The 25561-nt window shown below is 37.3% G+C and overlaps 1 protein-coding gene across 5 annotated transcripts in view; it reads right to left on the reverse strand.

Annotated features, from left to right (window-relative positions):
- The window catches only part of tcf12 (transcription factor 12), a 94119-nt gene that overhangs the window by 24330 nt on the left and 44228 nt on the right, over window positions 1-25561 (reverse strand). For 3 of the 5 annotated variants that reach the window (XM_042344069.1, XM_042344068.1, XM_042344067.1), the window contains exons 6-10: window positions 22856-22920; window positions 19143-19278; window positions 17227-17279; window positions 3203-3308; window positions 2471-2616 (exon numbers count right to left, since the gene is read on the reverse strand). In XM_042344069.1, the coding sequence (XP_042200003.1) occupies window positions 2471-2616; window positions 3203-3308; window positions 17227-17279; window positions 19143-19278; window positions 22856-22920 (506 nt within the window). Of the gene's footprint in view, window positions 1-2470; window positions 2617-3202; window positions 3309-9869; window positions 10045-17226; window positions 17280-19142; window positions 19279-22855; window positions 22921-25561 lie in introns of those variants that run through there. The other 2 variants (XM_007906516.2, XM_042344070.1) reach the window with 1 other exon arrangement.

The following is a 25561-nucleotide window of genomic DNA, read 5'->3' on the forward strand; positions in this document are numbered from 1 at the left end:
GTGATATAGGATGTGCATTCACCTCAAACCTGCCCCTCAGTGAGTTCAGTTTCTCGGCCAGCCGCGTAATATTTATTTTAGCAGAAAGACGTCAAACACTAGAGGCACTTGTTCAGGTCTTTGTCCAAGTGAAATGAAAAGAGATTTCACTCTTCTGTGCAATCTTCAGTTAACTATTTTTAAGAAGCATATTAAAAGAGGCAACCCTGATGGTGTGGTGGATAAAGCTGCAGCTTACAGACTAACCGCAGCAATTTATGCTTATATATAGCGCCTTTCACATTGGGAGGATGTCTTAAAATATTTAAAGTGTTGCACAGAGCTGACTGGGAGCCCAAGCTGGGGAAGGTAGTGGAGGGGGGGGGTGAGGGAAAGATGACTGAAAGCATGGTCAAAAAGAAAGCTCTTTAGACCAGGAGCTCGCTGATTTAAAATCTTAAAACGTTAAATGATGGATTCCATTACCTGCTGTAAAACACTACACGAGACTGAGTAGTAGTTTGTTCTTTCTCCCCCCAGACTTGCATTCAAATTAAATCCAGACTGATTGGATAAAGTTGGCCAACATTCTTAATCCAGATTTAGTGGGTTAAAGTGCACAGCGGAAAAACTGCGCACAATGCGTCAGTCTCAGACTCAAAGTACACAAGAGTAAAAGTAAAGGTAGAGAAGGAGCAGAATGATTAAGAAATCTATTCAAGAAAAACTAAAAATATTTACCCTCAAATCCAACTAACTGTTTTGATCAAAATGCTTATAAAATTTAAGACTTGGCAAAATCTATACTGAAATGAAAGTTTAACAACAACAAATTGCATTGATGTAGCGCTTCACACATCGGGAGGACGTCCCAAAGGACTGCACAGTGAAGGGTTTGCATCTGAACTGGAAGTTTGAATCAAGAGAAGCACAGGGCAAGTGGGATTGGTGGTGGGAAGGCAAGGTCAAAGAGGACGGTCAAGGGACGGGCTTTAAAGGAGACAAGGGAGGAGGCGAGGCGGAGGGGCTCCAGGATGGAGGCAGAATGGCTGAAGATCTGACTGCTTGTAGAGAGCAGCAAGGGGGAGATGGGGCAGGGCAAGGCCCTCTGAGTGGACATCACTGAAAATCTTTGAAATTCACACAGCAAAAAAAAAAAAAGTGTTTTACTTTTGGCATAAATTAAATGCCGAAGAAACTTAGCATAGTGCCCTGGACTTCGTGAAACCTAAAGATTACAGTGATTGCTCATTACATCACGTGACATTGCCAAAAAATTGCCAGTTTTGTTGCCTTCAAAGAGCACAAAGAAGTTATGTCTCTGAAACAATTTCAGAACTTCAAGGTAGAGATAGAAATCAAATAACCTTTCCAAATTCCGTGGGGTTTAAAACAAATTAAGATCAAGGAAGTGGTTTTCTCACAAGCCATTTTTAATTGTACAAATACATCCCTGAAAGACTTCAGTGAGAACTTGCTTGGTGTTTAAGTTTAAGTCAACGTTTCTGAATGCAAAGTTTATGGCACCCAATATGCCATTTTTAAAAAAAAAAACAATTAAGGTTTTAAAGGGACAATATTCATGGAAAGGCTCTTCGCAAATTATGTTTCAAACAAAACACATTACAGTATTCAATATAAGTGACACCACCAAGATAAAAATAACAGATTTTTTTTTGTTCCCCCCATACAAAAAACAATTGCCAAAGTACCTTTGATGAAGGTGTCCTTTTGAACTGGATACGATGGGAAACAAATTGTGGTTACATATTATTGCATCCTACTCAAACTTTGAAAGATTCCAGAGTGGAGAAGTTGATTATATTTAAGAAGTCCATTCCAGTCCTAAAGATTAGACCCACCCTCTGGGATTCAAATGGTCAGACTCGAGCTTAAGGCAACTCAGTAGCCCCACTGGACTTTCCGCTAGCTTGAGGGTTATGCGTTATTTACAGACATCTCTCTCTCTCACACACTCCAGCTATTTATGGAACAAATTCTAGTAAGGAGTTGGCAGAATACATTCATTCCTTCCAGCTGCTCTTCTTATTCTAATGAAATAAATAACAATCCGTGCAGATTGCATAATTTCAAAACATGAGGCACACATTCAAAATTGAATGCAAACCAGACGTAAAAGAGGTGATCACTCAATGCGAAGGACATGCATTCTCAAGACGTGCACTCTGTAAACTTTGTGTTGCAGAATTCAAAGATCAATGGCCATCTCTCCTTAGTTCTTTTTAAAAATTGATTCATTCTTAAAGCAGAATTATCAAGTTCACTGAAGCAAATGTCCTCGAATACAAGGCAAGCGTTGTCAAACCAGATTATTTATTTACATATACGTACGTTTGTAAATGTTTCAGGAGATACCTGAAGACTTTTGGGAAGGGGGAAAAAGGTGAAAAACAATCTGTAGCCGTAACCGGGTCTTGCAATTCACTGAAAAACATGGAAGGATCGCTATTTGAGCTCAAATCATGCTTACCAAACGGTCATGTGCATGCAGACTGCTGTAACTGCTAGACTGAGAGACGTGAGAGGAAGAGCTTCCTAGCATTCCTCCGTAACCTGGCTGATTCATCCCATTTGTGGAACTCCAAAGGTCAGAAGAATTGTGATTGTGATTCCCTTCTGAAAAAAAAATGTAAAAAATGGTATTTTATATTTATTTTTTCAAAAAGCTTTTACATCAAAACACAAATCTTTTTCTTGACCGCTGTGGGGAAACAAGATGTTTCTGGTAATCAAGGCTTTCAGCAAGAACAAGTTCCTTATTTCAGAATTATAATAACCCTTGCATTTGATATAGCGCCTTATCACGTCTTCGAGACGTCTCAAAGCGCTTCACAGAATATACTGCAAAGTGAATTGACTGCATATTTTATGGGCGAAACGAGGCAGCCAATTGTGCACAGCAATGTCCCACAAACAGTCATGGATTGAAGTGACCAATTTATTATTTTTTTTAAGGAATTATTACAGTAATTAATAGAACAGAAATAAGTTTTCATATACAGTATCAAAACGTTTTAACTTATTTGGTATCTGCGTCTTAAATATTGAAAAGTACATTGCAGATGTTTTAACCTGCAATGCAAAATGCGTGCACCACACACACACACACACACACGCACATACAAGTGCACAGTTGTTAGGTCTTTACTAAATGGTGAAACACAGATTGCTTTGTTTGAGTTTATGGAGGACTGCAGCTTGCCTTGCATAAAGAACGTGGTAGCAAACATACTGCCGGGTGGTTTGGGTGACGGGTAACTTGGAGACTCCCTGTTGAAGTCGTCTGAGCTTGGTGAAGGTGCATAAACCTGGAAGAAAATAATTTTAAACAGTCAGCCAGCAAATCATTTGAGTTAGAAAATAAGTTAGCTTTTTCTAGTTTAGGCACCCAGAAAAAGATCACAACAAAAGCAAGATCACATATTTAAAACAATGTCCTCTCATTTAAAAGACACATTATAAAATGTGCACTTCAATCAAAATGTGACAGTGAGATTCATTTAAACAAATGCTTAACAAAAATCATTGAGGAGGCCATGTTGTCTTACTGCGACATAAAATTCTGTGTGTGAGATAAAAATCCTGATAATGGTGACGATTTCTGCCCTTATGCAATGCACAATACGTCCAATGTATTGTATAATCTAATTTATAAACCTTTCAAGCATTATTAGTTTACCCAAATGTAATCCAACTCCCTACCATGCCGTGTGATCTTAAGCTTGAATGCAGAGCAACCTTTCAAGTCCAGTATTTGAAAAGCTCCCCGTTTGATTTGTCAAGGGAATGGCAGTTGTTTCCCAAACCTTTACCTCCGCAAAGTCGTGTGTGTTTGTAAATTTGAAACTGGCAAGGGCCCAACAGTATTGTCAGGTGTAAAAGCATTAGAGAAGCAGAGAATTATTCCCTCCCCGCCAAATGCGCAATTCCATCCGCAGCTTCTGCACGTGCGACAGACCAGAAGTCTGTAGCAAAAAAAACTGCAATGGCACAATTCGTACAATGTAGTCAAGTAAAAAAAATGAAACATCTCTTTGCTATGTGTCAGTGCAAACACATTAGCTTAAAAACAAGAAGAGTGACTTCAGTCATTGCGGGACAAACTAAAACAGCATATGCTGTAACTGCTGGTTAATCCATCACTGTCACCTGGAAGCAAAGGAATAAAGGCAAATTCACTGAAGAGACATGCCTTGATCAACAGACAAAAGCATCAGATAATTAAGAAGTCAGATGTATTATGCACACAGATTTTACATCAAATCCAGCTATAATTTCTGAACATGTTAAGGCTTCCCCAAAGTGGTAAGAGACGTTTACAAGGGCCACCTACTTTTAGTTTTCAATACCAGACCAAATCTTAAACACAAGTAGCCATATTTTTACTGAAGCATTATGTAGAATGTATATACACATATTATATATAATATATACATATATATTTATATATACATTAAGTGATCTCAGCTTCAAACAAGACAATTACAATCATTTTGCAAACCTCTTTATTCTACTTTCTTGCCTGTCCAAAATATGCATCCCTTCTGGCGATTGCAAATAGAAATTTAACTGCTCTGTTATGAAATGGCACGAGTGCCAGCCTTCAATCTGGGATCAAAGACTCCGTGCGGCAAAAGCCTTATTGATGTGGTCTCAATAATTTCATTATGTACAGATGGAGGCCGAACACTCAGCCAATACCACGGAAGGACCGAGTCTCTTTTGGTTATAATCAGAACAGTTCGTAAATTAGAACCAGATCCTTGGTCATCTGATCACCTGCAGATCATTTCCAATTCCTGGACTTTACCGTCTGCTTATGACTTTTATGTTGTTGTTGCTAAATGCAGAGCTACAAAACCAAAAGCAAACATTTCTTGCTATGGTGTGACACAGAACAAAAGTCATTTTTCCACTGTAATAAATTGTTATTTTTGCACATTTAATGAAAACAATTTCAAGAATTTATTATTATTATATACAGTTGAGATAAACCAACAACTTTTTTTCTAAATGTTCCAACTATTTTCTATGATTAATTTGCAACTTTTGGTTTACAAGACAAGATTGATTTGGGCGAACGAACCAGTCACTCTTAGACTGGGTACAATTTTAAAGAGTATAGATCAGGCCAGCAATGCACCTGGTTCACTCTCCCTTGCGCTTTGATGTGAGGGTGGAAATGGACCTAACCTTCACTTTGAAACATCAATAAAGTATGTTGTAGACAACATGCCCGCCTAGCAGGGAGTTGAGTTCAATAGAACCTTAGTGTAGTCCACAGGAGTGGAGCAAAAAGCCAATAAAAGTCTTCTCCGCTGACACACTTAACATCCCCCCAATGGTTTCAGAAAGAAAGCCACATTAATCCAGATATAGAAACACTATAAATTTATTGTTGGCAACAAAGCTCTCAAAACACCACATTGGTCGATAAAGGCCGCAGGACTTACAAATTTTAAGATTATATTTAAACACTGGTTTTTAAACTTTTAATTTTGATCAATGTCACGCTAATTAGCAAGGGCAAGAATTGCTCTGTTGGAGTGAGTGTTTATCTCCTTTGACTGCACTATTTATAGCTAATTTTAACATTGAAGTAGTGGACAGAAATGTTGGATTATTCTGATATGACGCGTGGAACTAGTTCAGAAATAACAAGGGTAGCGAACTTAAACTTTGTTTTTTTTAAATAAAATTGATCAGAAGGGTCAATATCATTTAAATCTTGTAGATAAGCTTCAGCTTTGACCTTGTCTCGACACCATATGGTAAAAGATGCATTTAATTATAGGCTATTCCCCAAGCTAAATGGTGATACATTAATAAAAGCTTCAAACACCAAGCCAGAAATTACCAAAGCCCCACGGTGAGAAGACCTGATTTCATATTAAAGTGCAAATGCTAAAATCCCTCCACTGATTCTTTGAAAAAATTAAAAATTTTAGAACTTGGTGAGAGATCAGAAAGAAAATGGTGATCATCAATATACTGAGCAAAGATAAATCACACCATAGCATCGGTTTGTGATTATACTTTAACACCTAAAAAATCAAACATGAATACTAAACAGTTAAAATACTTTAGATATAATCTTCCAGTATTCAACGTGGAACAAAAAAACTGAACAACCTACAGTAAGCAACTAAACTGTGAAATGATCATTTAGTCAAAACGAATCAAGCACTAAAGGAAAACCATCCATATCATTAAGCCACAAAAACATCTTGGGTCACAGAAGCCTCTGAAGAGTTTTATGTGTTGTTCGCCCAATACAGCACTAAGCTCAAGTGTTCAAATAGGGGATCTGAAACAAAGGCTTCAATAAACACGAATGCATTTGAATTACCAACACATAGTTTGACCATTTTTTTTTCCAAATTGGATATCTTTATGCTTATTTGTTTAGTTTTTTTGTCTTCATTAATTCAGTTTTTGATGATCCAAAAGGAACAGCCACACATTTCGCTATTTACTTATTTAGAATAAACAAATGGGGTTAAGCAAAGTATGGTGACCACAAGTAAAGATGCAACAATGTGTGTGAAATCTTCAATACCATCAACAAAGTTTAACCACTGAAAATAATCTACTCGTCTGTGCTAGAAGAACTTTTATGGTTACGGTTTGGTCAGATAGGTAACACAGCATCCTTCAGCCAAGCATCAAACTGTACTTTTGATGATGAATAATTCTTAAGGTTTTTATTGTACATTTTGCTACACTTCAAAATGTAGCTATTGTCTGGACAGCAGTGTGCAGCGAGGCTGAAGTGGTTAACTAAATGGTTAAGCTCTGTCCCACCGTCAGGGCCCTTTCCTTAAGAAGTTTCATGTTTCAAAGGTGCCGCCTTGTTTACACAGAACACTGGTACCTTGGACTCAGCAGTTGAATTTGCAATGCAGAACTAAATGGTACTTTTCAGCTTACAATGCTGGCGTTCAGCAATATTGTGGCATTAATAACACTGCATGCAGATACAAGGACACAATGCCATTGTTTTTAATTCGCTCATCAAAACTACACTGGAACTATGAAGATAACAGAAGGTTAATTTGACAGTATGTTCTTACTGCAAATAGTCCCTGAATGAAATATTACATTAATCCCTGAATGAACGATACCAGAGGTACGGTTGCTAAATATGCCACAACTGGTTAGAATGAACATCCCCAAATCAAGTATAGCACAGTTTTGATGCTCTGTGCATTTAAACTTCTCAATGATTACTTGAAATGTCATGCACATTAATGCTCGTCTGCTTATAATACTTCTCTATAAATGCATTCCAGTATCCATTTTGCCCCCTAATAGGATGCAATTTAGTGTTCAGAAGACAATACACATTGGGATCTCTTCTTCCATTCTTTTACGCAAGTCATTTACAACACTGCCACATTTATATTTAATGTAAGTATTGTACCTCAATCTTTACAATAATATGGTATTGGATCTTTGGGATAGCTGAGCAAATTTAGGGTTTAAATGGCCAATTCAGCCAAAAACTTTCAAAAGTCAACAAATATTAGATGGAAAGTTTTCTACAACACAAAACAAAATAATCTCAAATGCGGTTCCAATTGCAAGTATGTAAATTAACTTTGTTTTTAACAACAGTGTGAAAATATTTTAATTTGACAAAACACACACACACTTAAATTCTCTAATAGGAAAAAGTAAATGAATCATCTAATGATGGGATGACCCTGGTCATGGCAGTAATATGACAGAAACTGGAAAGTCAATTAACTGGTAGTGGTCTCAAAAATTATTTTGTTAAATTGTAATGTTTCAATGGATTTTAAAGTGGATACAACATTTGATTGAAAGGCTTTTGATGCCACCGGTTTCGAACTGGGTAGATGATAAAAACAACGCACTATGAGGCTGCAGTTAAGAAGACATTAACATACACCTATCAGGGCAAAGAATATGTTCCGGACAATATAGATTTACGTTCACAGCAGCTGGGCAGAAGACCTGATGAAAGGTCCTACCCAAACCATTAACCCGCTTCTCTTTCAAATGCTGATTAACCTGCTGTGGATTTCCATTTTTTCCGACCCAGATTCACAATGTTACTTTTAAAAGTACCACAGATTACAATGTAGAGAAAGGGATTAATTAAAACATCAATCTGATAAAATTGCAAAAATGGCAGAAATCAAAACTAACGCAAATCAGGCCTCTTTTCCCAAGTCTGGTCACAAGCTGGAGAGGATTGCCATCATTAAAATTAATTTAGAATTTTAATTGAATAAAAAGGGTTGTTTAACTGCTAAAATTGATTTTCAACAGGAACTTTTTAAATTAAAGTTTTATTGGAATTACAAAATCATTATTCCTTTTACAGATAGCAGAAATTATAAAAGTCCAAGACTATTATTAAATGAGATTTGAGCAAGTGAAACCCCAATTCCTTGTATTTATTCCAAAAGTTACTTTCCATTTGTTTTGGTTCCTCTAGTGCTACAATATTATGTACACAAATTATTGCAGGCTACCTTAATTTTGCTCACCTTCTAATAAAATATTTCTCCATTCACTGTGGACTTTAAAGCATTCAAGCCTGCACATAAGTCTCCGGCATAATTTATTATCTATTTACTCACTGTGCAAGCTCATAAAGGTCCCCTTTGACCTACTGCAGGCATATGCTATCAATTTTCTGTGGGTGCCCTCAACAGTATTGAACTCCACTATCCCTCACAAGCTGGAAATACTCAAAAGATCAAAGCTCCGCTTTACTGCTTCAAGAACAAAGAACATGTTCTAATGGAGCAATACAGCAAAGCATAAAAATTACATTAACTTTCTAAGACTCCTACGAGTAACACACAACATTGCATGTTTTTGTAATTAAGTGCACCATTCAGCATCTCCAATCAATTTTATATAAGTCAATTCAGATTCATTTTGCTCTTCAATGTTCAGTTGCTTTGCAAGACGCAAGGAACGATAATTTTTAAAAAAAAACTACACTGTACGGCAAAATGACAAAATCAGATTCGGCAGTGATCGGTTTAATTGTAACAAGGATCTTTCAATCGTTTGATATTGCACCTCGTACATTCACTCGACTTGCAAGTNAAAAAAACTCTATGGAAAACGGAAAAGGCCGATTGGTCACTTCCTACAACCATAGCGCACCATGTTGCAGGATAAAGTCCAATAAATGCTTACAAGGTCCTTGGTTTCAAAGAGAATATCAGTGACATGGCTGAGATTGGGCTAGACTCCCTGTAGGGTCAAGAATGCTGATTTGATTAGAAGCAGATGGAACAACGCTAAAGCCAGCTCCTGGACCTCATTTCTAAACAGGAAACTCAGAGCTAACCAGTGGGCTGTTCCTTAATTGTTCCCAGAGATTCATACGTGTTCTTCTAACTAAACGTAAAAGAAAACTGAATCTTTTTACTTTATCGTTTAAATAATGACCATAAACTAAAACACAAGATCGACAATTGACTAGAGTGCTTCACAACTCCAAAAGATTAAAAGCCACATTAAATTCATCCTTTTTTTTAAAACTGTACATTTTACAACAGCCTTCCGAATAAATGTGCAAAGCCACCGTCTACAGTCATCAGATACTGCATATGTACACTTTAATGCAGTTCTCACAACCAAGTGAAGCACTGTCTATGGTACTATGATCCTGTATTGAATCCTGACAGAAAACACGCACTGACTGGTATTATGGTTCAGCATCTTTCAAAAATGCTTACTCGTTTGAATCTCAACGATAATCATTTTCCTCTCTTTTTTAAAAAAAGAATTACATTAAGTTACAAGTGCCAACAGCTCTGTACAAATCTGTGCCACTAATCAGGTTATCCAGTTCTAACACAAAGAAAACTACCACTTACCGTTTTCCTATTGTAGTAATACATAAGAGAATTACCTCCCATACCAGGCACTGTGTAAGCACAATACATGTTGCTGGCTAAATCTAGTGTGGAGAGACAGCAAATGTGCACTTAACTGTGCAACACATTCATCTGCACAATTTCAGCAGACTAATTCCTTGAGTAATATCTTTCCACACATGGATCTACTCAGAAAGAACTTATGCAAAGTAGGGCTGAACCACTCTACGCAATAGTAGTGGGGGCGGGGAAAGAAGTTAAGCTTTATTGGCTGTACTCCATATTCAGTTATTGAAGCCATGTCAACAGCAAAAAAAAAGAACCATTTTGAAACGTTTACACATAAATATTAAAACAAGGGGAGGGAGTGGAAAAACATCTGCGAAAGTCTAAAGCAACTATTCTGCAACACTTATAATTTAGGACATTAACTTCTTCAAATGAAGCAGAGGCTAAAATATAAACAAGTACAGCTAAGTCTGCATTTAATCTGTTTTTGTTTTAATTAAATTAGCACACTTGTAGCAGTAAAGACTGTCTGATGCACTTCTGGCGACACTGCCATCTGTCCCTCTGTCCCTAGTCATTTCCATGAATGTAAATAAAGACATGAACAAAAGCACCACACAACAAAAGAGAAAAGTGACCACTGTAGTGATACATCCACTGCGCAGAAAGACAGGGCAACCACATAAACAAAGAAGTTCACTCCACCATCACAACAGTCAATGTGAGCTCAGCCACTTGGCACTTTACAATGAGGTGCCTGCAAAAATGAAGGTTTAGTGGCTTTATTTTGAGACAGCAACACAGACGGAGCCTTGCAATGAACAGCAAGCGCACAAATAAAACAAAAATCTCTGCAAAAGTGTAGGCCGAAAGGCTACTCATTTACCAGTCAGTCAAATATGTTTTTTTTTGCTGTGTATAGACAGGTCAAAATCAAGCCATTTGGAAAGTGGCTTCAAATTTTAACAAAAATACATACACCAGCAGAATAAGCAAATTCACTCAGAAAACACACACACACACACACACACACGACTCTAGCAAAAAAAAAGCAGCAGCTGCAAAAGAACAATATGCGTCAGGCTAATAAAATGCCAGGCAAAATGACGCTCGACTTCCTCCAGAGACCACGAGGGCCTATTTTGGTCCTCTGAGGCCAGTGGAAAAGCTTTGATTTGCAATTAGCAATTCCATTCACTAAACCTCCTTATGAGTTGCGTCTCGTCAGACAGTGATATGGTAAAAAGGGATTCAAATCTCCGAAATCTCTGTTGACATTAGTAGTCCACAAGATAAAAACTGAACTACTGCACGGAATTATAACGAAAAACAAAGATAGAATTAACTAATAGTTAACCGTAACGTAAAGCTGTTCAGTTCCCCAGCTTCGGGTCCAGGTTTGAATTATAGCAATAAGCAATCCACTAAAACTACTTTTTAAAAGGGACTTCATTGAAAAATGTTTCACTTTCTGATCAATGGCACCTCAGTTAGAGAAACTATTTGTTCCATTAACGTCATAGGAAACGTTAATCCTAGATTCCGTCTGACAAACAAGTCAGCTGGAGACGGTGCTGATTTTAAAACTATTTCAGCCAGACATGCGATTAACAGAAGGGATCACTTTGATGACATGCAGAAATGACCTGAATTAGTGCCACCCTGACCTCATTTACAGTGAGGAATCTTACACATAACAAGGATCAAAAAATATGCAAATTTCTATAAATAGTTGAAATCTAAAATTATGGAGATGGGCCTTTAAAAGCATTTATGCTGATCAATGCAGACCTCATGCATACTGGGAAATGAAATTCTTTCCCAGCTTTATCAACAAAAAAATTCCGGCTCACATTCAATGGATCAGATCAGATGCAGACCAAAGCTTTATCATGAACATAGCAAAATGAATCTTAAACCTCAGACTATACAAAAGTATCCCAGTGCACCAGTGGGATATTTCCATTGCACATTCCAATCATCCAATGAATTAGGGATGGCAATGAATGCCAAATTTTGCAGTTGAATCGTTACACAAGAAACTAGGTTAAACTGACCAAACTTGCCAACAGATGTAAGGATCTTAAGTGTTCGAAAAGAGAGGAGCCTCAATCCCATTAGTCTGGGCCGGATTGAAAGGTGAACAGAGTTCTAAGCCAGTCTCCTAAAACCAAGGAATTCTAAAAAGTCGTGTAATTTTTGCTTCAAGCACTATTATCCTAGGAATATATGCAACATCCGCAGCTGTTTAGAGGATTGAAATGGTGGTAAAGAATATCTTTACACCATCAAGTACTCTTATACACTGGGAAGCAAACTTATTTGAGTACACTTCTGAGCTTTTTTTCAAACCGAGCATTGTAGTTTGAAAATAAGGGTCTGCAATGCTGGAAGGAAAAGAGTACTGTACGGAATAATCACATTTTGAATAATGCTCCTAACTTATCTAAAAAAATCTACACTTCTTAGTTACCTCTTGCTACCCATTTTAAAGCTTTAAGAGGCAACATGAGAAGTCATTTTATGTGAATGTTCCCAGTGGGACACAATAACATTCCATCCAAACGACTAAGTGACAATGATAAGCCTTATATAAGTACAATTGGAAGAGACGATGGTGTTTGGATAAATCGACACAACAGCTATAAATTTATAAACTTTTTTTCCAGTGGTGGTTTCAAAAAATAAAAAAAAACAGATACACAGTAACATACAGATCACTTCAAGTGATTTCTAAACCGACTTGGCAAATTTCACACTTTTATTTCCCCCTACACAGTTCTTACTATTCATGATTGTCATGTTATATTACGTGAAAAGTTTTAAAATGTGAATGGTTTTATCTACCAATACTTAATGTGAACTTGAGTTAGTTTACTTCAAAGCATAGAGAAATTACTCTACTAAATTGCAAGAATTGTGCCATGTTTGCCTACAAAATCCAGCTACTACTCTTTTAAACACTGCAATTTTAAATATGCTCCTGACATGAAAGGCGCTATGCCAAATGCAAGGATTAATATGATTTATTAACCTTCAGAAATTTGATGGTCTTGAGGTAGAGAAGGTAAAGTATATTTTTAGCAATGCAATGTTAAACAATATATTGTAAAGCACAACATGTTACTGGAAATATCATGAAGCAAAACAATCAATATTCACAGAATAGGAATAAATGGTTCATTTATTTGTATAGAAATGCTACTTTAGTCGTCTATTAACCTGATTCAGATTGGCTCAGGTAAATACTAAAACAGTCTCAATTTTAGGCACTGAATAGATAATATCTGATGATTAGGCAATAAAGTGTTAAAATGTATTGCAGTACACTGTATTCAGTGGAAATTTGGAAAAAAGACATTATCTACACTAAGTACTTAATGTTGTACAATATGACCTCTAGGCACTGCCACCTAGTGTTATCAAGTTTCTTTGCTGCCTTTACAGCAGTGGCTAATGTAAATTGTTTGCAGTAAACGGCACTAGTTTGCAGCAATATAAAACTACAGTGACATCAGTCAATTGGCCATACTTACATTGCATTTGTAATTCCCATAAAACACAGCTCTCCAGTGTAAAAGTCTGCACTGGGCTCATTTAAAATACAGCTGGATGTTGTGGGAGGACACTAGGGTGGGTGTATTGGAAGGATGAGGTCAGATGGGCCGAAGATCTTTTTACATCCAAACCAATTGTGATCTTGTGATTACATTTAAGAATATAAATTTTTGGGGGGGTGTGGGGGGAGGGGGTGACACAGCTGCGTGCATGGATGCTCGTTCAATACTGAGGACCACTCTGTATTAATCTATTGCTGGTTAGGACAATCTCACTGCAGGGCAGAGCTTATGAGAGAGACAGAATTTAGAAAAAAAAGCCCAATTGGCCAGGATAAAGACTCAGAAGTCCCTACCACAGACACAAATGAGTTCAGGGACAAGAGAAGCCTTTTCTCGTGCTTTAAAGATTATTCTAGAGATATCGCTTTCCAGGAAAGAACACAAGGAAAGTGTTTTAAGATGTGATTTAGAGTGCCTGCACTATAATCACAGGGTGGCTGTCTAAATGTAGTGGGGAACAAAAGAAATTGCTGGAAAGAACCCAGATGTGGTACAAAAAAATACAGTACACATTGAAAAATGCTAGTACAATAAAGATCTAGTAAACTAGTGTTAAAATGTGATCTTTTAAAAATTTACCTCTTAGATCAAGATATCACCTTATTAGCTGTGTAGCCTACAGCGTGAAAGGCTATCTATCACGATGGATTTCATCTACAGCCATTTCACATTCCAGTCCATTTGTTTGCTGTACTTTCATCACTGTATGTATTTCTGCATGAGATCACATTTTACGTTAGATTATCTAAGACTACTGCATCAGCACATTGCATTTTAACCAGGGACAGAAATGTCTATTGCTGCTTCATGCTACAGCACCTCCAAATGGCCAAAAACACAGAAAAGGCTAAATATCTATTCAACCAACACATTTCTGATAGACAAAAACACCCTTAATTATTGCATAAGCACCTAATGTATGATCAAATAACTTTTGGCTAGACAGGACTTGAACATAGTATCATGAAACCTAATGTACAATGTTGCATATCATCATAAAGATGTGGTTAAAGCTTACCTCCCAGTGTCACGCCTGGCACAAGGCCCACAGTTCAATCATTTAAACCACCCTTTATCTCAAAAAGTTAAAAATGACAGAATGTGTCATTGCCAGATCAAAGAAAAATGTTTTTAAAATATAATGTATAACAGTTGCCTTTCACATCAAAGTTAAAATCATTTGAAAACTGAACTGTGTACGTTTAAACTGTAGCGTCTGATACAACTCCAAAAGGATCTTTGTTTAGTTTATCAGTTGCTTATCACATGTGTTTCTAACTCGCTGTAGATAAATCCACAAGGGACACAAAATCACACGTGTAAATGAACTATTAGAGGAATAAAGATAGCAACTTCCTTCAATTTATTCCAAAATGTGAAAAGGTTTGATCACACTAAATATTTAGGTCCCAAAAATAATAAATCAAAACATATGCAAGTAAATGTAAGGTAAACTATTTAGACAGCTCTACAATTCTGAACAGGTGCAAAGTGGTGCAACTTCTGGGTTTTCCAGTAGATGGCACTTTAATCAACAGGTTCATGTATTTGAACCTTACCCTTTATTTAAGTGGGTGTATCTTCTTGCAGTTTACTGTAATAGGAAACCATTAGACAAACAAAATTGCACTCTAAATAGAATAATCACCCTAGGTATTCTACAGAAGAGCCGATTGTACTCTAAAATAAGCGGTTGTGTCTGTCTATTCTCAATGTTCCTTGGATCTTGGCTCACCACAAGATCCAACAGAACAAGATTATTGTTTGAACAATCTATCAAAACCAAATGACAATCTTTTTGTCATTCACTGGCAGGGATCTAGAGAATGCTACTCCCTTAAGGGAAGTTTTCCTCATAAACTACCTCAGCTAATATAGAAATGTCACATCAGGCTTTGTGATTATGTCTGCAGGACACCAAGTTCTGAAGAGAGCCTATTCCCACATAAAGTATTTTAAACCACTTGCCAAAAAAACCCCAGCAGACAGTACATATTTCTTCTTTTTGCAGGTTCTTCACCGAGCCACAAGAATTCCTAATGAATATGTACAGATAAATCCTCGCTTCTTTTAATCATTATACCTCAATTTTATTTGCTGATGAAGCTGTCTTCACGTTTCCTTTCAAATGCTCTGTGATCAATTATAACACTGAACTGTAATAAAAAAATGTAAATTGCTAACTATCTTCACTTAATGCAAATTTTCCTGGCCTAGGGAATAATGATTGGAAGCTTTGTGTTTGTTCTGTTTTTCAAGTAGCTATTCAGCCTCCAGTGGACCAAGTGCTTATGCAAGCACAGCTTTTAAAGAGAGTTTGCAGCTGCACTCACAGCTTCCAGGTAGGCTGCAGGTTTGGCACACAGCTGCCCACAGCTACACTAACTAATGCAGTCCCATCTGGAAAGAAAGTCAAGAATATTTTTCAGGATCAGCCTGTGTGGTTTAGTAGAGGCAACTCTTACGAGATAACTTGTGAAAAACAGTCCACGTAGAGCACACACACAAAAAAAATGGTCTTCGCTTCATCCACTCTTTGTTCATACCCCGTGCTTTGGCAAGTCCATTCAGCGAACCCTGAATTATGATTCATCCCAAGTGCACCTGCGTCCATGTGTTAAGTGCTGACAAATAAAACCCTTGCATCCATTTACACAACAAAGAGACCTACCCAGCAAGCCAACACCACTTTCTCTGTCCTCATATTAGTTTCAGTAACCGAGCTCCCCTTGGCACGTAGTAGCGGGTTTTATTTCATACAGAATTATAAATGCAGAATCAGTCACAATTTTGTTTTAAAGAATAAAGCACATTTAATGCCACAGAACACCCTATAGCATTAGATTATCAGAGCCATTAATGATTTTTACCAAACCCTAGCAACCTTTTTTTCATCAAAGCATTTTATTCTCAAAGGATAAATTTTAGAGCAAAGAGGGATCAACAAACTAGTTGCTTGAAAGCCTTTCTGATGTAAGCCTGAAGTTAGGGAAAGGCTTAATGAAGGCTTTAAAATCCACGAGGGCTTCACAATGAACATCTGACTTGGTGATTTATGCATATTAATAACCTCAGCCTACTGAGGCAATCTGAGTTGTACATGTCCTCAGAATCTTAATGTCTTCAGCTCCACTGGGATTATTACAAATGTAAATTTCTAAGATTCTGAGCTATTAATCTCTGTCTGTCCTCCTGTTCAGCAACATAATGACTAATTAAACATCAAAAGACCTGTATAGGAGATCTTCTTTGACAGCTTCTGTCCTGGCTTGACTCCCAAGAGGACTGGGACAAGGGGCAAGATTGTACGAATAAGCCACATATCATCATTACTAAATCTAACAACTAGACGTGGCCTGTAAATTTAAGCTGCACAAATACTAGCTTGTAAATCTTACTTTTGTAAAAATTCACAGGATTTGTAAAAACCTATTTTCGTTTTTAAAAAATTGCCGCAACTAAATAATTATCCACCTTGGGGTTATAGGGTTGTATATAATAAATTGGTCACTTTGATCCACGACTGCTCGTGGGACACTGCTGTACGCAATTGGCTGCCGCGTTTCACCTACCAAATATACAGTCAATTCACTTTACAGTATATTCTATGAAGCGCTTTGAGACGTCTCGAAGACGTGATAAGGCCCTATATTAAATGCAAGGATTATTATTGTTATTATAGTGCATCCAATCGTACAATGTATTAAGACCAAAAAAGCTATACTCACAGAAGAAGGCAAACCAGGAGGCACCTTTCTTACTTTCTTTGTCTGCGGGGGATCTGTACAGGAAGAAATCACATCCAATAAGTAGGATATGGCAATTTAGCATTATTTTGGCTCTAAAATTATAGCATTGTAATTGTATTCCGTACATTGGATTTGTATCAGCAGACAGCAAAATATTCCTACAGGAATAGAATTGGAGAATTCTCCTAAATGTTCAAAGGGGATCCCTGAAGGAATAAATGGGGAAAGTTTATATCCTTTTCTGGATTGGCAGATCATGTACGATACTGCACTAGGATAGAAAGATTTCAAGTGGCAAAGCCAGCAAGTGGAGTTTAAATACAATATCTGATCAGTTTTTTTTGTTGCCGTATTCTTCTTGCTGTTGTGTTTATACATCATGTTTAAGAGCTGAAAATGTATTATTACAAGGAAAGAGAATTGTACCTTCTTTATTTCACTCAGATAGAAAACAAATCTATTCCAAAAAGTTTTACGTCAAACTTAAAACTATGAAAATGCTGGAGCAAAACACCACCACCAAAGAACTAGAATAGATTTAAAATTAAAAACAGAAAATGCAGGAAATTTAAAGCAGTTCAATTATGATCTGAAAGAGAAAGGAAATAATTCAGGTAGGTCCCTTCATTGGAACTATTTCTAACCTTTCTCTTTCAAATGCTGATCGACATGCTGTCCATTTCCACCATTTTCTGTTTTCCTTTTCATCTTTAAAATATAATTTGCATTTTCACTAAGTTCAATTGAAAACTGATTGGCAATTTTCTAAGACTAATAACCATCTTGTTACATATTACAGATTGCATACATCTGTGACCAAAGCTCGCAGACCATAGTACAATGGGACTGCGTAGCAGGAAAACTACGCTACGCCAATTATTACAAACACAGTTTGATTGCTTCATAGTAATTTTTAAATTTGATTTTCAGTCAAACTTCATTCAATAATTATAGAGGCACAAATAAACTACTAATACACGAATGCATCTGACAGCTACGTTTCAGTAATGTGTGAAATTAAATGTTATTTCTTCACACATTGGGAGCAGCAGTGAGACATGGTGGAAATAAATGACAAATACAGAAAGCAGCCTAAGGTTCTTGTTTTGAAGATGGAGGGAGAAGAATTTCAGCTTATGCTTCACCCTTCATTTCCAAACCAATAGATTTGAATGCCAGTTTCTTGAAAAAAAAATTGCTGCTGTAAACTTATTTCCTTAAGGCACATTAGGACACGATCCCTGGATTTCCGATGAATGTTTAGTACCTCACTCAAGCAAACTTGTTGGCTCTCTGATACAAGATCTCACCGAAATGTCGTGATTCTGCCCGCTCAAAGTGGACTGTAAATTTCTCTTGGCGTAGCATATGTCAGCAGATTGTAATTGTACAGAGATTTGGGGGAGGTAAGGGAACATCAAGGTCAAGCTTAGCCTGCCCTCACCCAACATCCATACACATGCACTTTCCTGCAGGGATCACATTATTATGAACCCTAGCTGTTTTTTCCCCCCTACCCCTCCCTCCCTCCCTCAAAGGTGCTTAGGTCAATTGTAGCATCCTAGCCCCAGCTGAGATCAGGTAACATATGGGGTAATTGCTCAGCTGCAACCAAAACCAATTCACTCACAGCAATAGAGTTATGGAATAGAAAAGCAGGTACAAACTTTCTGCTCCACATTTCGTAAAAATCAGGCACCAAAACAACCTCATAACCACATCCTTCAAGTTCTGCATGGTCTGCACCAGCTTAGTCCCTATCTGACTGGGTATTTGGCTGCAAATCCCTGCCAAATAATGGCAACTCAAATGTGTGCTACAATCTGGCAGTTTCTACCCGTTACAAGGAAGATTTGCAGTTAACTCAGCTCATAGAACTAGTGGGAAATACAAACCAAGTGCTGTAGAGTCATTAAGTGGTCTTCTGCGTGGATTTGTGGCAGTAAAAGGAAAGTACACAGTTCCAGGCTTTCCTGAAGATGGCAAAGTTACAGGGCTGCTTATTCCTGCTTCTGATCGAAGAATACTGGGCTGAAAAACAAATAACGTAACCATCACACAATTCTGCACCAACTGCTATTCTCGAAACACTAGCTGATACCAATTCACGTGTCGTAAATTCTGAGCAACAGCATAGTCTGTTGAATTTCAATCATTATTGAAAGTTTTTGTATAGAGGAAAAAAAAATATTCTGAATTGGAAAATGAAAGATCATTCTTGAGTACCTTAAAAACCAACTGGCAGCGAGAAATGAAGCGCGAATCATTGACAAAGATCAATGCGTAAAAACATTTCCAAGAATGGAGCAAAATGAAATACATCAGTTATGTCCAATTCAGCATGCAGCTCTCATGCCGTTCCTCTAATCGGTCATGGACTGCTGGTAGAATGCTGCAATATTAACCCAAGGTCAAAAAGTATGCCAACAACACAAAAGGATGCTTATTATGGATCCAGAGGGTTTAGCTATGGTTTTCAAATTAGCTTGTCATTTTAAAATCAATCATTGTTCCAATCCTCTCCAGTTATAAAAATGCACATGTGTCATCAAAAGCTCAAGATATTTCGACTCATTGCAGCAAATTTACTTTGTATTAATTCAGAACATGTGTGTAAAATTATTTAACTCTGTATTTTACACACAATTTGAATTAATCCGGTTCCCCCCGCGCCCCCCCACCCCCCCACCCCACACACACACACAGAATTGAGCTATAGGATTAATTTAATTTGCCTATGTATTCAGAAACAAAATAAATTGAATACAATATCAGAACTAAATCAGTACTTCAATGCACTCTACAGATTTACAAGTGTACTTTCATAAAAGACTGATGATAAATTGATTTGTCATATTGTTCAACGATATATGTAAGCAATATGCTTGTAACACCAATAAAATTGTATGGCAAAAACATAGATAATTATTTTCAGATAGACATTTTCAGGCAACTTGGTTATCCATTATTTTGAAAACTTTTGGACGTCTGTTTATTTTAAAAAATGTTACAACCTCAACTTTAGACAACAGTGTTACACCACTGATTACTGCTTGATAGTGCCCTTTGGGATATTGAAACATTCAAAGAGAAATTATCCCTGGGAAAAAAAGAGCAGAAGAAGTTCTTTGAACATCTCCCCCAGACTAGTGATACCAATTCTTATTAACTAGACAAACCCCAGTATAATTAATACAAAAAGGTCTGATTTTTTGCCATCTATTATTCAGCATTAATGTAGATCTAGTTAGTCTGGAATAGACAATGGGTGGTGGTGGGGGGAAGGGGTTATCTTTTTGAAATATGGCCTCAAATCCTTTAATTATTCCACATTGCACCCTATTTATTGTAAAGGACATACTGCAGTAACAAATCTTCACAACTTCAAAACAGTCTGAAAAAGACCCCATTACTTAGTGTTCGTTTTGAAATACATTGGCAGAAAAAAATCAAAATCGATAGTCTTCCCTACAGAAAATATAGTAGATGGAATTTAAAAATACTAAGATGAAGTCCTAACCAATCTCTCCCCCCCCCCCCCCCCCTCACCCCCAGGCTGTAGCTATCTTTCAAGTTGACAAAAGCAGTTTGGCAAAGTCGGATTATTTCAAACAAAACAACCTTAAATGAGTAATCAATAAGAGCCGGCAGAAAATGAAACCAATTACGATGCTTTCTCCAGTGTTTTGTCCTGAACAAGATTCCACTAAATGGATTGTGCTAACCTGCATGGCTTGAAGCTTAACAAATAGGCGTTACTACCCATTCAAATTTATTTTTGGAAGAAGGTTCAAGGCAAAAAAAAAATAAAGGTACGAATTTGACAAACGTCTGATTTTGCAACAGTAACAATCACAGCAAAAGTTTTCTTTTACTGAGCAACAAAAACATCTGTAAGATCATAAGGCTTCAAGGCAATCTCCTGAAATTTTAATTATCATCTTTGACGCTAAAATGTCTTGCAGACTTGAGGAGATAATGACAGTCATCCATCAACTGCATCCTGCCAGAGTAATCAGGCTAATCTAACTCACTGGAGTAAAAAAGACAGCAACCTGGGGTACTGAGTGCTGAAGCACTGCAACATAATAAACAGATGCAAATGAACGACATTAAGGCTTAGAAATCTTTGATTATCAGCGCACAAAATAATGCATCCGAATACTCGGATTAAAAAACTTATTTTGTCGTAATTACTGGAAACCAACAAACTTGTTATTTCCGCGCAAGATTCATTCGTTCCTAAACTTTTAACCGTGGCCAAACTACACGACGTAATGATGGGACACTGCTCCTCTCTGGAAATTCCCACATCAACTTTGCAGCCGTGTCTCCACCAAGCTTGGAAAAAGTCACATTTTATAATGGTTTCCATGGTTCCGAGACTTGGCCAAAAAGTGAGATGAACCAAGTCAATATTCTATTGTGGACCCTCAATCTATTAAGTGAGCCAGGCAGATGTTCAGTTCTTCGAGGCACTGGCTCATCATCAGGACTTCTGATGATCTGGGTGGAGAGATTTATTTTTCCAATAAATTTCAAGCAAATCTGCTGAAGTGCAGGGTGGCTGTCACTGGACAAGCTTAGCAATGGGTCCATTCCAACTATACCCCAATACACTTTGGGATCCATATTGCCTTCGCTTCTTTCACCCCATCTTTTTCTGGTCATCAGCAAGCCTCTCCTACTTCTAAATTAACCAATGTTTTAGTTGATTCGAGGCAACAAGTGCAAACAAACAACAACAACATATTACATTTGCACAGTGCCTTTCACGTCAGGAGGATATCCCAAGGCACTGGACAGTCTGCACAAATTCAAATGGTAAGCAAGTTTACCTAAAATTAAAGTAAAACTCCTTAGGTTTCTGATCAAATAAAATATTTGGTTTATTTCTTGAATCTAAAGATCGATAGGCGTTTTCAACTGATAGCATATCCCAACAGCTGCCATGTGCACACGTATAAAGTGGGTTTCAGATCCTATTTTAACAGATGCTATAAATATTCCAGAATAAATTGAATGTCACAAATAATCAGTGTCATTTTATTTTGAGACACCACAAGTAGGACTAAATAATGCAGTGTGTCACAACAGTGTCCTTTCACCGTTGGGACCTAGGTTTGAATCCAGCCTAGACTAACGGGCTGCAAGTCATCTTTCTGATAATTTTAACATTACTATATGAAAGGAATTCGGGCAGTCTCAAACCAGTTCCTTCTGGACATGCAGTCACACAAACACATAACTGCCCCAAATTTGTGACAAACAGACAGTTTCACGATGGATATGGAAATATCGCAAGAATAGGGAAGGTTCTTCTGAAATGGTGTTAAAGGCATGTGGTTGGAAAAGCGTGAAGGGAGCTTTGTTCTGCATCAGGCCTTGAATAAAATTCTATGTCAAGAGTGCTGCATGTCAACCCAGAATGTTAAAAGGAAGAAGTATTCTGTCACTTAGACAATACTGTACTTAAAAAAAACTTAAGTTGGAAGTTTTTTTAAAAAAAACTTCATTTTAATTAACATGTTCATACTCATGCTTTCAACAAGAATACCTACCAAATAGTAGTATGAAAGGAGTTTACACAACAAAACCATAGACTTACTTGGCACACTGGTATTCCTGGGTCTCTGCCATATAGTGCACGTGGCCCTCTTTCTGAAACTTTCCCTAGAAATGAAAACAAAATCATTTATAGGGTTCTATAGAAACTGTAAAACACTCATCCATAAAACTCATACAAAACGGTATAAAATCTTGCATCGTTTTTAAAAAATCCAATAAATTCTGTAAGACAAAATGGTATTCGAGCTAACACTGGGAGGAATATCAGGTGCAGGTCAAGTTGTTATACCCTTCATATGAAAACCTAACTAAAATCGCTCATTGAAGCAGAACCTATAGCAACTTTTGAAAGGAGAATTGGGCAAATATTTAAAAAAGGAAAAGTAATAATAAATAATCCTTGCATTTGATATAGCACTTTTCACCTCTTCTTGACGTCTCAAAGCGCTTCACAGAATAGACTGTAAAGTGAATTGACTGTATATTTGTGGGCGAAACGCGGCAGCCAATTGCACACAGCAGAGTCCCACAAACAGTCGTGGATTGAAAATGACCAATTTATTGATGTTTTGTTTTTTGGAGGGATTATTATTAGACATGTGGAGTAAGGAAACTTGCCCAAGGTTTCGCCCTGGCTGGAATTGAACCCAGGTGTCTCGCTTGCAAAGCGAGTGCTCTAACCACTGAGCTACTGGACTCCACTATGCATGAAAGTATAACAGAGAGGAGAAAGGGGAGTGGGGACTGAATGGATTGTTCTTTCAGACAGCCAGTGCAGACACAATCGACTGACTGGCATCCTTCTGTGCTGTTAAATTATATAGTTCCATAAGCAACACTTTATAGGTGATTACCTCGAAATGTAAATTGAACACTAAATGTGTATGAAAATGGAGTTTGTTGTATTTGGGGCAGAGGAGCTGAGAATAGTTTTCATTTAATATTATAGTTTTTTTTCAAAAGTTAAAGAATGAAAAAAATCATCATGTATGTCATACATCCATATATTTGGATGAGAATTAAGATGATCTACAAAAACAGCTGAATAAATCTAGGAATTTAATTGGATTCAGTCTATATCAGAAACTGAGCTTTTTAGCAATGCAACAATGATGCCTTGGTCATTATGATCCCACTGGAAACCTTTGCATCAAAACAATAAACAATTACGATGTAATAATAATAAAGCTTGCATCTTCGAGACATGTCAAAGCGCTTCACAGAATATACTGTAAAGTGAATTGACTGTATATTTTGTGGGTGAAATGTACGCTACAGAATACACCTGGCTCTTCCAGAAGCCAAAGAATTGAAAAAAGCACTATTAAATTTGAGTGGAAACCACCAAAACATTTTAAAAATTCAGTTGCTTTTTACAGTCTTATCAGTACAGTTACTCACAACTGCAGAAATGTCGATTTTAAAAATCAATGTAATTCTGTAGTCGCAACATTCCCAACACATACATCTTTATTTGGTCGACTGGTATACTTATTGCAGAAGTGGATGGCTCTTTAATGCACAAATATATCAGCACGCATGCCAACTTATCCCATTAAGTACACCTGACTGAAGTATCAACATTTTGTGGCTTTTTTGTAGTGGATATAAAACGCTTCAATGCACTACTGTCATATTACGATTTGTATATACAGGCATACTCTCAACACTGTGAACACCTGCTCTTGGTAACTGACATTCCAGTGATTCAAGGCAAACCACATAAATAGTTTTACTGTGCCATAAAGGCATCCATAGTTCCTGTGCATGCAACCGAGTGCAAGTCTTTCTGCACTTTGTTTTGCTTCGATATTTTTTAAATACTTGTATGCCTCGTAAATATCTAGCAACTGTTTCTGGAATGGACAGCTTAATCTTGCTCCTAATGCACACTAAAATACGTTCACTTTCTCACCGTAACTGCACTGTCACCAACTAGCGACTATCCTCGGGGTGGGGAGGGGTCTGAAGTGGCTCCAAGGTGACATGTTTGGCAACGAAATGTCAGAATTGAGCCAATTCTCTGTGGTGGTCTCATCAGCAGGACTTGGAAGGACCAGCAACTGGGGGTAGGGACTGACCCAAAAAACTGCACTTAACAGCAGATGCAAAAGAATTCACAATCCAGTCATCTACTCTCAAACCCAAGTCAAAGTTTTGATAAGTTTAAATGCCTGTTTCCCTTCTCCACCCACCCCCATAAAAACACTTAATTTAAGCACTATAATGCACAATTTTATATTTGATTCTATCCTTTTTATACTGAGGAACCTTGTTGCAATATGATTCTCTGGATCCAATAGCTCAGAGCTAGTGTTTTAAGAGAAGTGGTAAAAAAAAAGCTGGCTTCCAAGTTGAGTTTGACGTCATTTCCTAGATGCACTTTCATGAACATGTGCAGTGAGCAGACAACTTGCAACCTAAAGGTCAGATTTTTTTTTGTGCTCGGGAAGCCTGCTAGTCAGCACCAGAAGCCAGGTTTATCTAATTAGCTTGGGATCCACAGAAACCCAGTGCTATAAGTGACGCAGTGCTATATCCAGAGTGCTTAAATCACATTTCCCTGTACTATTCTAAGGTAACCACTAATTCTCAAGAAACCTGCTTAAGCACTTTGGCATGAAAAGGCTATCAAACAAAAAGTAAATGTGCTGTTAGCAAAATAAATTGCAACACAAATCATTTTGCTCACATTAACTAGAGTCGGAAATTTTCCCACGAGTATAATTTTTGTACAAGATAAACT

Source organism: Callorhinchus milii, unplaced genomic scaffold (assembly GCF_018977255.1).
Source record: "Callorhinchus milii isolate IMCB2004 unplaced genomic scaffold, IMCB_Cmil_1.0 Scaffold26, whole genome shotgun sequence".
Lineage (NCBI taxonomy): Eukaryota > Metazoa > Chordata > Chondrichthyes > Chimaeriformes > Callorhinchidae > Callorhinchus > Callorhinchus milii.